Below are 15,795 nucleotides of genomic sequence, written 5' to 3' on the forward strand. Positions count from 1 at the left end.
AGTCTTGGGTTGCTCTTCCCTTGAGATCTGGCGACAGCTAGCTGAGGCACCACAGGCTGAGGATGACATGCTGCACCCTCTTCCTCATTAGGGAGCTCTGGGAACAGGTGTTCACTTTCCCTCTCTCTATGGCTGGGGACAAGTGGATGTTCTTCTGCAAAAATACTTCCTTCCCTAAACTGCCATTCAGACATCACAGAGAAGCACCTTCCACCAGGAGAAGGAGGAATACACAGGGCAGAAGTCACTGGGCTGGAAAGTGTGAAGCTCAAGTTGGGAGTTAATTCTCCCGTCTTGAATCAGTGTGGCTGAAACAAGGCTTTGATCCTCACGGAACCATACTATTACCATTTCTAAAATGATGATCAATCAGACATTCTTTAGCTACTATATGCTACTAATGATTTTGGCAGTAAGATCGTGGCTATACCCTTCCAAACAAATGGGTTGATAAAGAGCTTTCCTTTTCCCAGTGCATACCAGATAACCTTTATGGACAGAATGACAGGCTGCAGAGTCAGTGGGAACTGGACTCAAATCCTACTTGCTGGCAGTGACGGTGACACTGAGCAGGAGCTAGGTCTCTCTGAGCCAGTGTGCCCTGTACCTGAGGCGGCAGTGAGGAACACGGCACCACATGGCTGATAATGCCTGGGATGTGCAAAGTCTTAGTGCAGTAGTGGTTTCTAGGACGCAAAAAATGATGACAATGACAGTCAACTACAATGTAGGATTTCCCGACAGAATCCCAAGAGTTATGACCATCATGTGTATATAGAGATTTCTGCTTTATTGCCTCTAATAAATATCCCAAAAAGGGCGATCCTGAAATTTACTTAGTGATGTAAAAATTGAAATCCAAATAAACAGAAGGTATGCCATTGGGTAGCAGTGGGGTTTCCTTAATAACGTCTCTAATGAAAGGAAGAAAAGAGAAAGCACTGATTTAATGAGTCAGCATTGATTTTCATTGGATCCACTGTCACTTTGTTCTACTTCTGCCATTTACTGTGCAAGAGACCTTTTATAGATGATATAGGTAAATCAATAGGTGATGAGGGGTCAGCTACTTGGCATCTCTAGATGGGATTTGCCAACACGGGACTGAATGGCAAAGCTTGTTATGATGCTCAGCTCGGGGTCTCCCCAAAGGGTTGCTTCCTGGCAGGTGAGGTTCTGGGAGTTGGGAAAAGCTGTCAGCTCAGCACGAACAAATACCTCTGTGGAGTGGGGCCTTACCCACGTGTGGCTGCAAAGAGTCTTGCAAAGCTTCTGCTTAAAGCTCTCTGACCCTCAGTTCTATCAGCACTGGCGATTAAATAAAAGGCCACCTGCAAAGTTTCACTCCCAACATGCTGGGCCATAATAAATGACCTACTGTGTGCTGAGCCTGGGACTGGGCAGTGAGGGTCCATGCAGAAGCAGCAGAAGACCCGGGAGGGAGTCTGAGCTAAGGACACTGAATTAGGTTGAATTAGATGAAATGGTCACTTTGGAGTCACCTGCTCTTCCCCAGACCAGCATACTATAACATGACACTAATAGCATCATGTTTTCACGGGTTACATTTTCAGGGATGATATACCTAGATGGAGAACTCAGTTTGCTCTTCTGAGCCGTCTCACACAGCCTTGCACTGCAGTCAATGAAGCACTTTGGGATGATCAGCGGGTTGGGTTTCTTTTTCCTCATCTGAGGGCCAAATGCTCTGTAGTAGCAGCCTCTCCCTGGATAGGAGCAAGGGAGCTCGGGAAGCTAATGTGATTCTTTTAGGTCACACAGCTTCTAATTGGGGTACAGCCTCAATATCTTATAGAAGATATTGATATTCTTATAGAAGAGGCCTTGGAACACTTATGTATATAAATTTTTAAAAATGGATGGAAATGTACAAGCCATTTTGTCATTTTCCTGTATCCTCATCTGATAAGATTGTGACAGTGTGGATCATGTAATGCAGTAGAGGCAGCATTCATTTTGCTAAGCATGGCAAAGGATCAAGTAGGCAGGATGTGTATGAGGGAGAGGGAAAAAGAATGAATAGTGATGAGACTTCAGCTACAGGCCACCCACAATAATCAGATTTGTTATTTTGTAATCACATTTTCTACAGACTATATTTGTGCTATTTGGTGAAGGCAGAAGAAAGGCAGAAGATGATAAATTTCCTTTCTTTATTGGATAGAATAATTTACAATGCCTGTAAGTCTGCCCAAAGATAAGAGTCGAAACAGGATTTAATAGACCAAGAATGTGGAAGAAAAGAACATTTATTCCAAAAATAAATGTATGAACTACACAGTATGCTTTCTGGAAGTTGGGGACTTGAAAAGGCAGATGTAAAAATGCTTATTTCTCTGCTTGCTCAAAAACTTTATAATTTTTAATTTATCCTTAAAGGATGCTTCCATGGATTGAATAAATGAAATATCATTTATATGGATGAAATTGAAAACTCAGATGTCTCTATTTGACATGACATTAGAATTTGATAATATTGGAAGTCAAAGTTTTATTACTGGTCTGTGGCCAGTACTTAATTAGTTATCTCAGACATGGCTATGCAAAGAGACATTCTCAGCAACACCAAAATCAGTCTGTTCCAAGGTGAACCAAAGAGTTAAGGTATATACAAAATTTCCAACAAACTGCATTTATAACTTAGACATTGGGCTTTGCAAAATTCTACCACCGTTTTGTCCAAAACTTAATTCTATTTTGGTAAGAATCTTAAGAAGTCACTTTGAATCAATGTGTCATATCATGCAAGGAGCTTTTTTCCCTTTTGATTTGGCCCAGAGTCTTCCAGAACCTTCCAATGCCTAAACCTCTTTCATGGTTATGATTTATGCACTTGAAATAGCATCGAATTTTTCAGGGCAAAGATCATTCCGTAAGCTATTCCTCCAGTTCTAGAAACAAGGATTTCCCAAACTCCTCTTCTGACCAATACCTCCTCTTTGCAACCACAGAGAATTGGTACTGAGGTTCACAGCCTCCTCTGCCTCTCTCCTCTTGGCTTCTAAGTCCCATCCTTCTTTCTGTTTCCCTGTCACCAAACTTACCAAGGGCACAGCCCTTACTGCCCCCCGATATGCCAGGACCTCACCTCTTCTCCATCAGCTCTAATTTGGTTTCAACCTTCCTCTCCATGGTCAATGTCAGCCCTGAAGGGCATCTCGACAGATGCAAATTATTAAGCCTCCCCTCAGAAGCCAGCAGATGGGCCCAGAAACTGAGCACTAACCAATCCTACAGGTGGTCCCAAGACACAGAGCTTGAGAACCACCAGTCCACGAGATTGCTGTCATGGACGGACCAGCCACTCCTAGATATCCTAAATAGGTTCTCCTCTCACCTTGCCTCAGAAGCTGAGGCACACTCTTTCTTAGGGGAAATCATTCCTGGTCCCTTTGACACTGCCCTCCTACTTCTTAAATTGCTCCTTTCTAGCCCACTTCCACCTGTTTCTATCTACTGAACTCATTTTCCAGTGAGTTGCCACTGGACCTGTTCTCTTCCTTCCTTTTCACCCTCCCCTGGGAAATACCATCCACTCACAAGGCCAATCTCATGAATTCTAGGACTTTGCCTCCCAAATTGTGGTCTCTTGCCTTGCCTTAGTTCTAACCTTAACTATTTTGTGATAAGTTCCAAAATCCTTCAGGACACTAAGGCCTCAGGGATCTACGGTGAATTATAATACATCACCAGTAAAACAAAACTTTTCTTTATCATCCTACCTAACTCTTTTCCGGATTTCATTCTTTTAATCTCCAATAACATTTTCCCAGGTTTTTTTTTTTTTTTTTGGTATGGGGATCTCTTTGTCCCAACCTCCCAAAATTCCTTCCAAAATGGACCTACTAAGTCTTTCTGTCTATAGTTTCACATTCCATCTCATACCCTATGTTTGTTTTTGCTTTGTGGATTTTTTTTCTCTCTTCTGGGGGCAGAACTGCAGTCTGTCTGTTCTTTAGAATAAACACTAACATGAGAGAGACTGATTTATTTTAAGCAAGAGGTGCTTGCAGATAGAACTGGGAACTCCTTGTTTCAGAATTGTTCAAACATAAGATGATTGACTATACAGCAGAGGTTCAAGTATTTGATGAGTGGCTGGACTTGATAACATTTGATATCTGATTAACCTTAAGACCCTCTGGCAACATTTATCACCATTTTCTTGCAAGCCCTCATTTCCCACCTCCACCCTAGAGTATGAACAAATGTTCCAGTCCTGAGTATGTGTCTGAAACTTTAGGCAGACCTGGCGATGCTTTTTTCTTTGTGATTCTCTGCACCTCCACCATTCATTCAATCACCCCTATTACATGCTAGATGCTGGAAATACAGAATTGAAGAGCGTTACGGCCCCTACATATCATCCAGGTAAGAGGCATTGGCAAACCGCCACAGCATGGTGCAGGGTAATGGGAGAATAGGGACTACTGCCTAACCACTGACTGGTTATTGGTGGATTAGGGATGGGCCCAGGAATCCTGGAAACCTTTATTTTAACTAACTTTTTGCAAGATCTGTCATTCTTGCTCCTATCTGCACTGTATTCCTCAGCATTGCTGGAACACACAGGCCAACAGAACAAACAAATACCATCACGGCGGAGCATGCTACTGACCTGCTCATGAACTTGTACCGGCGGGGCAGGTAATAGATTTTTCTCCTGGAAGAACAGCAAAAATGAAGCCAGTCGAGAAGAAAACCCATCGTCAGTTACAGTTTGAACTAGCAAGGAAGGAAAGGAGATTGAAGATAGAAGCCTGTAAGAGGTGAAGAAGAAAAAACTAAAAAGAGATTAACAGTGAGAATGTAGTGGGAACATAGGGCATGCATTTTTTGAGCCATGAAATCTCATGAAACATTTGCTATTGATATTTCTTCCTCTCATCATTATCATAAATGTTTATGGCTGCTCCTTGCCTGCAAAACCAGTGCAGGGAGATGATTTGGAGGAATTTGTATGTATTCAGCTGAGGTCAGCTTTTTTTCTTAGGGATGCAGAAATTCACTGCCAGCCTGCTGGCAACATACATAATTGAAGGGACACCATCTTATATTAACTAATATTTACACAGCACTGTAAACTTGCAGACCATTTCTCTCATTTGATACAGGCAGTGATAATAAAAAAATATATATTTTACAACCAGTGTGAGCAGGATACAACTAATTGGCATCAACATACTGCTGTAAATAACCACAGGGCATTATGCCTAACCACTGGCCCAGGTTATAAGTGAATCCAAGAAGTAAACCAAGGAATCCTGAAAATTTTTTTTTTTAAATAAGACAGTAAGGATCCTACCTCCAGATATATGCATTTAAAAATATTAAAAATGAAAATACCGGGTATTTGGAGAGCACGTGTGTTAGATGTTCATTTAAAAGACAATCCATTTTTTCCATAAGCAATGGAGCAGTCATGCAGCCACTGTAGTGTATAGGTCTTCTGCACTATTACGGGGCTACTTCACTTTTGGAAATGAAGAGATTTTATACTGAAATGTATTCTGCCTATTTGTGAAAACCTAACATCCTGATACTTTGATTAGGTAAAATTATTTAAAAGATGTGAAAAAATGAATGGTTGCCCCAGGTTTGGGTTGTTGGAAGAAGGTTGAGAATGGGGAGTGGAGTGTCTGTAGGGAGGTGAGACCATGCGATACCATCATGGTGCCACCCATGCACATCTGCCAAAGCCCATCAAACTGCACAGCACAGAGAGAACTCTAAACTACAAATTTTTGTTAATAATGTGTCAGTCCATCAATGGACCACACATACCACACGAATGTGCCCTAGTAATAAGGAAATTCTGAGTGGGGCGAGAAGGATTTATAAGAATATGTGGTATTATCCACTTAGTTTTCTGTATATAAAAATGTTCTAAAATATCCTTTAATTTAAAAAAATCCATATATATGGACAGGTAGATATTTAAGAAGCAAGTTTTATGGGTCATTTTCCATAAGAAACCCCCTTCTCAGCATCCTTCTAGACATGGTGGGGATAAAAGTCCAAAGAGACTCAACTTGGGATGCAGAAATTCAGTCTGCAGAAATTAAATGCAGACAAGATTTGGGGAGGGGGCGGGATTTAACTGAGGTTAACTGATGTTTGTATACTTTGTTAGAGTGAAAAAGTGAAAGAGTACCTCTTTTGGAAAAGTACTTATCTCCTTAAGCTAGTTATTTCCTTAAAACTTAAGGAGAGACAATAGCATTGATTGCTGGTGGGAATGTAAATTGGTGCATTCAGAGGGAAACAGTATGGAGATGCCTCAAAACATTAAAATAGAAATTCCCTCTGATTCAGTTATCCCATTTCTAGTTGTTTACCCCCAATCCAACAATTCTAAGAGAGATATACACTTTCATGTTTATTGTAGCATTATTTAAAATAGGTAAAAGTTGGACACAACTTGAGTGCCCACAGATAGATGACTAGATAAGGAAAATGTGGGTATATATGTGCTGGAATACTATTCAGCTGTGAAAAAGATGAGATATTGCTATGCCCAGTAACATGGATGGACACAAAGGATATTCAACTTAGTGAAATAATTCACGTGAAGACAGACCCATAACACATGATTTCACTCAATTGTGGCATATAAAGAAACCAAACAAATGATTGAACTAAATACAACAAAATAAATGTTTAGACAGTAGGATCAAATTAGTGGTTACCAGAAAGAAAGGAAGAAGGGGGATGGACTAATAAGGACAATATGGTAAAGGATAGAATGAGACCTTTAGTGGTAAACTTAATGGTATATGGACATACTGATTTTTAATGATGCACATCTTTAAATATTATATTATTTGTTTAAATTAAATGTTATTTTTATATTAAATTAAATGTCATATATAACTTGTATGTTATAATGTAATGCTCCTTCAACAAGGAAAAAGAAAACAGAAATGCATCAGATTGTAGCAAGGTACAGGTAGATTCACCTCAGGTAGATTCACACCTCAACTTTGATAAGGTCAATCAGTTACCCCATCTTTCTTCTAAAACTGTTGTCTTATGGGATTTCCTTCATTGAAACAATTATTCACAGTTATTATGGTTTTCATCTATTGCTTGGACAACATTCTCTTAGTCACATAAGAGAAATAAGATTGTTTGCTGGCACCACTTTTCTGCTAGCTAATGAGCTGGCCAAGTGTGGCCAGGCTCTTCAGTTAGGGAACCCTTCCAAGTACCAAGAAAATTTTATGTACATCAACATTGGTCACACATCTGCTTGGGTTCTTGCAGAAGGTTTTGTGAGATTTTTTTTTACTGGGGAGGGTACATTGATTTCACAAAGTTTCACTACATACTATCATCAAAAGGTAGACTTTTGGCAATGTTAGATGTTGGTCTGATAGTGAACTTATCTAAGCACATTTTGTTTAGGGGTCCTATGTGTGATACAGAATAATCCACATTAGACCATTGCAACTGGTTTGAATTATAATTGTAAGAAGATTCAAATAAAATTAAACTGATATTCTTTCTGTTTTTAGTGATTATATATATATATATATGCACACACATACACACACTATATATATATAGTATACATGTATACTATATATATGTATGTGTGGAAATCTACATATACATATACATTATACATATACAATGGTCCTCAGGTTCTTAGATTTCCTTTGTGGTATTTTACAAAAAAAATCCAAAAATTCCAGTTATCTTTATCAATTTCTTAGAGAAATTTTCACCAAGAAAAAAAGATGCTAGGAATTCTACCCTGTTTTGACTTAGTATAAGGACATAAAGGATAATAAGCAAAGAAATAAGGTGCACTGGGGAGATACACTGCATGTTTATGAATGGAAAGGGCCATTCTCTGAATGTGTCCCTAACTCTTCTCTGCTCTACAAATCTAGTTGATTCTCTGGCTCTATAGCTTTCCACAGAATTAGCACCAGTTTGCCTCATTACTATTGTCTTATTTGATCTTACTGGCAAATCAAGGACCAAAACTATTTTGTAATTCATTAGTCCCTTTGCAAATGCCCTTGGTACTAATTATACCCTTCTTTAGGGGGTTGCATTATAGATTTTGCACACATTTTGACATTTTCAATTTCAGGTTTAATCCTTTGATTTTTCATGAGGCAAAGGAAGACCACTTTTCTTTATAGAGACAACATAACTAGTTTCTGTGAGATGAACATAGCTAACCCTTTAAAGTAACCAAAACAATCCATAAAAAGTCTTTTCTATTGCACTTGGAATAAATGTCAGTCCTTGTATTTGAACAGTATTTCTAACCTGGTGTTTTAAATTTTAAAATAATTGTCTTGAAAAAAAATCACACTTCATGAACTTTCTTGAACTTATTTCAACAGAAACAAATTTAAAAGTTTTTTTCTTTTGTTTGTTTGGTTTTAGTCTTTTTCTAGAAGGGGCCAGGCAGTAAGGACCACAAATGCCCCCTGCTCCACTAACGTCTGGGGTCTGGCTGTTCAAGAGAGCAGTACATGAAGCTTCCAAAAATGGCAGAGATGAAAACACCACCTGGAACATTCTTCTTCTGCACAGGCGCTTGAAATATCTATCTGCTAAGGACTGAATTAGTCAGAAGTTTTCATAAACAGCCATGAAATCATTATTGGTCGTGAAGAAATATTGCACTCCCTAAACATTTGAAGAATTTTCTTCTCTAATAGCTTTCCAGTCTGCATTTCAATTTTATTTGTTCTGAGAGAAGAGCACATTAGGTTTATAGTCAAGCAGCAGAGAGAATGTGGGACAGGATATTTACACCTACCTGAAAGGCATTCTTACATTCATTTGTTCTGCATATCTTCCAAGCACTTCCCACGGGGCATGCAACTTCACAAAGATAATGTCACTATTTATTACAGAGGACTGAAACAGAAAAGAGAAACTAAATTGAAAAGTATATCAAGGCTCCTGTGGTTTAAATTGAGTTGGAACTAGAATGCATGAACTGGTGGAAAGCTTAAGACTTGCATTCTTAAGCTGTAAGATGGGCCTTAAATATGCACCTCATTTGTGTCAGGCACTAGAACCTTGTCAGTGAACAAAAGAGAGATGAGTGGCACTCACATTCTGTAAAAAGCATTTTTTAAAATGACAAAAACAAGTGAAAAAGAGTGTTCCAAAGGTATCAAAGTAGTAGGAGAAAGATTTAGGGGAGAACTCACACTACTTTGGGCCAGAGATCAAGGGAAGAGATCTCTTTGGTGATGACAGGTGAGCTGAGACTTTAAGGAAGACCCAGGTAGCTCAAGACCAGGGTGTCTTGGAAGTGAAGGCTCCTAAGTTGGGAAACTACTTGGCACATCCTCTGTGCAAGGGACAGAGAGGAGTAGTGACTGGAGTATGTGCATCATGAATGATGACACACAAAAAAACTGAGAAGGTGACAAGGAGCCAGAGTGTAGTGTTTCACAGGCGGCGATGAACCAGGGGAATTCAAGAATACAGGGAAATCATTTTGATTTAGGTTTTCAGAGATGGCTCTGGCTGCTGTATGGAGCATAAATTATAAGGAAGAGCTACAGCAAGAGCAGAGAGGAGCGCCCCCCATCATCCAGGCAAAAGCAAAAGCTGGTAATGGTGAGGATGGATGCACCGAGCAGACATGAAATCAGAACCGGGTCTGCATCAGACAAAGCACTTCAAAGGTTCTTTGACCTCAAACCTTCACCTCCTCAGAAGTCCCCCCACCCACCCATCAATACAGCAATAGGAGAAGAAAATCTTGGATTTCACACTTTAATAACTAGTCAAAAGGCTTTAGTTTATGCCTTGTCAAAGAAATATCTCCAAGTAGGAGATTTCCTTTAAAATTCATTTCCCTGGGGAAGGCTGTAAAAGAGGTAGAAGAAAAATGAGCAAACAGTGAGCTAAGTCAATATAAATTAGCAAAGTGGCCAATTACATATCCATATCTTTTTCACACAGAGTATTTCCAAATACTATGCCATTTGAATGTTTATCGTTTAAGAACACTGACAGATAATATTAGGCTTCTGTGACTAAACTGTCCTTATAATATTTATAAACAATCCAATATTTTGCACAGCTCACAAAAGTAAAAGCTCAGCTCTAGCTGGGGTAAATTTATACTACAGGAAATTGTTTTGAAATTTCAGATTATGTGCCATTATAATTCACTTCTTATGTTTTTGTATGGGATCTTCTTGCTGGGCTTATAGTGATTGTACTTGATTCATTAGGACTCTTTCAGAGCGTATAAAAACCAAACTAGTGTCAACTACAATGTTCTCAGAGATCCAAGTGATGGGCAGGAGGGACCAGATCAAATCTGAGAAATGGACCAACCAGTAATCACCAAAGATGTGATCACCAGCGTGTGCACAAACTAGTTTCTGTTTAGTAATCTATTTCTTTCAGTCATCCCTGCAGATGGTGCTTAGAATTAAGTATTAGAGGAAGTGTAAACCAAGTATGATGGCACAGTTTCTGCAAACACATACATGCACACATACAAAGGTACCTATTCTGACCCACCACCCTGTCTGATCCATTCTCTCCCACCACAGCTGTTGATGCACTGAATTGAGATGGACTCACACAGCTATCAGTTGAGTATCTTTGTGCTTTGGAAAAGACTTCCTTGTTTTTCAACTTACAGCACAATTCTCCAAGTTATAAAGCAGAGTGAAGACTGTGTTTCTTAAAAAAATGGGTCTTGGTGGTCCTCCCTGGTGGCGCAGCGGGTTAAAGCACAGCACTGAGAAGCTAAAGCCACTTCCGCATGAGTTCAATTCCCACCTGCCCCGGAGGAGACCACATGGCGCGGCAGACCTCTCCTGACCCGCCCGCTGCTCCCCTCAGCAGTGTACTTCGTCGATCTGCCTGTTCTGCTCCCCACTCTGTCTCTGGTGAAGCCTCTCACCACCCGTGAGCCTCTGGCCTGTACCCCAGTTCTGTATGCACAAATAAATAAATCTTTAAAAAAAAAAAAATAATGGGTCTTGGTGTTTGTATTGAAGTTACATCTCAGAGTCATGAGAGGTTCTGTAGCTCCCTAACTTGGCAATTTCAGCTGTGATCATGGGAGTTCTTTAAATGAAGCCCCTGTAAGGTAGGAAATTTAGCAAGCCCCTACAGCCTTCTTTACAACCACACCCTGTTGCTTCTCCTCTCATCTTCCTATGAGAAAAATTAAAATTGTGCAATGGGGAAAACAATATGGGAATGTAACTGATTCACAGAATCAACCAAACCTCGATTTAGAGCAGATATAATCTTAGGGTGCAGTTTCTCCCTGGAATTACTATGATTGCTAGTTTTACAGAAAATAAGCCAGTAAAAGAGTAATCATTTTGCAGATACTCATGAATGTCTGAAAACATGAAGGAGGGTACATTAATATAGCCACTTAGGGCACATTTTAAATACCTCATTTCTGTGTGTGGAAAAGCCAAGTTCATTATCTTAACATACACTGAGTCAACTAAAATCCTAATATGTGATCTCTATCATCTTCTGCACAAAAGCAGTCATTTGGATTCATTCAGCATGATAAAAATGACTTCATTTTTTCTTATTATTTCAATTGTAGTAATTACAAGGCTGTCACTTTATTATTTCTTAATGCTTGTAATTTTGGAAGCATTTTCACATGTTGCCTCATTTTATGCCCACACAAAGCTTGTGAGAGAGACTTTGCTTCTATTTCCTGAAAGAGTAGAAATAATAGGTCAAGTAACTTGCTTACAGTCAAATTGAACATCCATCCCACAAAGGATCAAATCCACATTCACGCTCCTTCACTCCTTTATCAAATTTACCCACAACCCTCAGAGATTTAAAGAAGCTCTTGTATATAAGACATGTATATAAGTTGCATAATCTTGAATTGTTCCTTTATCAGCTTATACAAAGTAATTTACAAAGAATTTCATATTTTACAAAACAAAGTGCAAAATTAAGCTGCTAATGACTTGAGGCTTGACTTGGGACTATTAAAATTCATTCTGATAATCTTAAGAATGTTAACTGAATTTCCTGAGTGATGATGAATGTCTACTCATGGGTCTGGGAAATATTTACATTTAGCTTTGGGAAGATAAACTGAACTTTAGCCTAAGAGAATAAATATGAATGATGATTGCTATTTCTATGTCCCAGAGTTCACTCATTATTGCTGAGTGACTAGGTTGCTGTTCTTAAATAGGTTTGCCCTTGTTACAAGATATTCCTTTCTACATAAATCCAAGGGTACAAGTAACAACATGAAAAGAAGTGTAAATGATGTTTTTTTGAAACAGAGCTATTTTGTTAGTATGTATAATAAAAGCCCCTTAGGTTAACATCCTGGAGGAAAAAAAAAAAAAAGGTCACTTAGATGAGTTTGGAAAAATATCCTCAGAAGAATGGCTACAAGAATTAAGAAGCGTGAAAACCACCCCAAGTAGAAATAGGGCAGATTCATAGAAAACACCCCTACTTTCCCCTTCATTCAACAAGATCATATTGAATCATTTCTATCTTAGTAGGTGCTAGGAACACAAGTCCTACATGCCATGTACATTGTGGTCATGCTGTGGTAAGCCACACTGGTCAGGGAGGGTTAAATAAGCCAACAGTAAGAGCAGAAGAAACAGCTTTCAGCTTATCCACATGAGCCGTTCTCAAAGATCTATATGTGGAAGCACAAACCTCTACATCGCACGAACCCTGACAGCATTTCCTGAGTGGGGGGCATTGGAGGAAAAATGGGTCTGGGAGTGGACCCAGGAAGGTAGCTCATGAAATCCGTTTTGGAAATGGGAAGCTCTAAATGGCTGTAAGATAACAGAAAATTAGAGAAATGAGATGATGTTCAGGGGCAGAGTCTAGACCAGAGTTTCACAGTAGGGCGTAACCAAGGTGTAGGCAGTACTCACCCCCCCAGAGGCCACTCTGGGAGAGTACGGACACAGGCCAGGGCACCACACACACAGGTAAGGTCACAAATACAGACTCTGTGCATATTCTTATTTATCTGTCTTACCAGCTTTATGATCTTGGGAAAATGATTTAACTTGTGTGTCTCAGTTTATTCAAACGTTTAACAGAAAATTACAGCCATACCTATGACTTATGAAGTGGTGGAAGGCAGGAGAGATACAATGTATTTCAAACAATGTTAATCATCATTCCCCAAAAGGGTCACACCTATTGGCAGTAGCGGCAAGAACCACCTGGGAAAATGTTCAATGAGGAACCAACCTCTGAAAGGTTTTTCCAGTCTTTGACTACAAGGCTAACCCAGAAGAAACCCTGAGCGTGAAGACCTCAATTCCTGTCTCCCGTGCCTCTGTGATCCCCCGTATCTCGTACATGTTCGTCTAAGGACTTTCACTCACAACACTCAGCAGACCCTATGTGGTCCACTACTGCAAATCCGAGCACAGAACAGGCAGGATGTCTACACTAGCGTCGGAGATTAACATTAAATAACAGATAGACATATGCTTTAAAGCTATGAAGAGTCTCATTTTACACCTATGATGTCTCCATGAGATTATGGTTTTGCACAGAATCACACAAAAGAGGGGAGGGAGGGAGAGAGGAAAATCATTCATAAAGGAAATATACTAGAATCATTTTCCAAAGAAGCCTTATTCTGGGAAATTTTTAATCAATCTATTTTTATTTCAGGTTTATCTTTTACTGGTTATATTGGGTCATGTTGAAATAAGTTGAACTTTTAAGAGGTAGCAGAAGGAAAAAAAAAGTAGTTTAAAGGAATTTGACTAGTCATTTGTTTAGCAAATATTTATCTTCATTTCCATTTGTTTTGTGCAGAAAAAAGTCTCCTATGTTATAGTCAGAAGGCTAGCTCTGATGTGCTTTTTGTGTTACACACACACACACACACACACACACACACACGGGGGCCATTGCTGTACCCCAGTCCCAGAAGAGGCATATGCCCTACCCATGCTACCCATGGAGATAAAATAACTACAAATGAATTTGAGAAGAACTGAAAAACAAGATATAAATTAGTGCACAGATCTACAGAGCCTCAGAAAAGGAACAGAGAACCATATACTGTGGAGAAAGTCCAGGCATTGAAGCAGATTCAAGTCCCAGATCTGTCTCTGACCTTGAACAAGCTATTTAACCTTTGTAAGTCTAATCCTCTCATCTTTGAAATGGGAATAACAGCATTTACTCGGATTTCTGCTGAAGATGACAAGGCTTAAGGCAATCAAAGACCTCAGCTAGCTCCTGGTGCACTCAACATGCTCCTTAAGCTGTAAGGAGGAAGGTATTTGAAAGTATTTTTATTTTTATTTTTTTAAGACTAAGCTGTGATTGAAAAACAAAACAGACTGCTTTCTTCCCAACTGGTTTGCAAATTTAGGCCATGGAAGCTGAATGATGAAACATTACGAGTTGAGATGTACTTGCTTTGTGGGACTGGGTGAGGCAGTTGCATTTGAGAACTGCATTTACCATGTTCCTTATTACAGGGTGAATAACTGGCTTGAAGGAAGTTGCATCTCTCTCTTGCAAGCTCATTAGATTTTGCTTTCACCGAAGACAAAAAGCACATTTGGGGTATGTTTGTGCCAAAGAAGGTCAGAAACAAGGGAACAGGAGTGTGGTGATGACAGAGAGGTCTGTTTGGAGACAGCTGCAAGGATCTAGATTGAGTCAGACCATGATCGGCAGTCTTGAGACCCCACAAGAGGCTGCTGCAGTTGAAAAGATCCCCTACTACCTCTAGGCCAACTGACCTCCAAAGATGATCCCAAATCGTTGTTTAAACCTGAACACACTGTACCAAATGATCTGGAACTTGACCGGGACACAGCTCTTGATGCTTTTCAGAACTAACTGAGCTCATATTTGATTTGACATGGAAGGGGACTGTCAGCCAACAGCCAAGATGTGTGGCTGGGTAAAAAGGTCACCTGGCCCAGCTCCTCCCTGCAAGTAAGGAAGTGAACCCGGTTCCCTCCAAGGTTTGGCAGAGTAGAGGCTTATGTGAATGTATTTGCTCATGGATTCAATCCCATAGTTATTTAATTCTCAGAAAATGGTTAGAAACATGTTGGCATTCAGAGTGCAGTGCATAGAGTCTTACTACTCCGTCTGAACAACCTAACATGAATGAAAGGCTGGTTGTAAGGACAAATGCGAAGTTTGTTTCTCCCAGTCACTACCTGTGTGTGTGGACATGTTACTTAATGCAAAAGCCTCAGTTTCTTCCTTTGTGAAATGGGACTAGCAATGCCCAACTTGTAGGTTTGCTGTAAAATTGGTATTTTATGTAGGAGGAAGTATGATCAGTCAGTTTCCTTCTTCTTCATAGTTGTTGCATACTCAAGACAGTCTCCCAACACTTAATTACTGCTGGAATTTCTTGGTGGGTCCATTTCAACGTAGGAAGTGGAGAAACACACAATTCTGGAGGATTATAAGGGCTGCAAGGAACCTCTAAGCCATTTCCACTGTTCAGTGAGTGGTTGGCTGTCCAACTGTGTCACTGGGAAAACAACTTGTACTTTTCTGAACTTTGCTTTCTCTGAAACACGAGGGACTCAGTCTCTAAGAAGACTTTTACGTGTGTGTGTTTATTATTCTTAATTTCCCTTAGGACACAAGCCTTTGTAAGCATAGCTCAAAAAGATCTTCAGCTGTGTCTGATGCACTACATGTACACATGTGTACAATTCACGTGCATGTGCAGGTGTGCACTTACTGTGCCCAGTGGAGAGAGCCTAGGAGGAACAGCAGGTCCCTGGAGATGATGTTAGCATC

The 15,795-nt window shown here is 39.8% G+C and overlaps 1 protein-coding gene across 4 annotated transcripts in view; it reads right to left on the bottom strand.

Moving 5' to 3' along the window:
* The window catches only part of ANO4 (anoctamin 4), a 264,528-nt gene that overhangs the window by 86,091 nt on the left and 162,642 nt on the right, over positions 1–15,795 (bottom strand). For all 4 annotated transcript variants that reach the window (XM_012720423.1, XM_012720422.1, XM_012720425.1 and 1 more), the window contains 2 exons: positions 8,807–8,907; positions 4,640–4,684 (listed from right to left, as the gene is read on the bottom strand). In XM_012720423.1, coding sequence (XP_012575877.1) covers positions 4,640–4,684; positions 8,807–8,907 — 146 coding nt within the window. The remainder of the gene's footprint in view (positions 1–4,639; positions 4,685–8,806; positions 8,908–15,795) is intronic.

Source organism: Condylura cristata, unplaced genomic scaffold, assembly GCF_000260355.1.
Source record: "Condylura cristata isolate star-nosed mole 26May11 unplaced genomic scaffold, ConCri1.0 scaffold00004, whole genome shotgun sequence".
Lineage (NCBI taxonomy): Eukaryota > Metazoa > Chordata > Mammalia > Eulipotyphla > Talpidae > Condylura > Condylura cristata.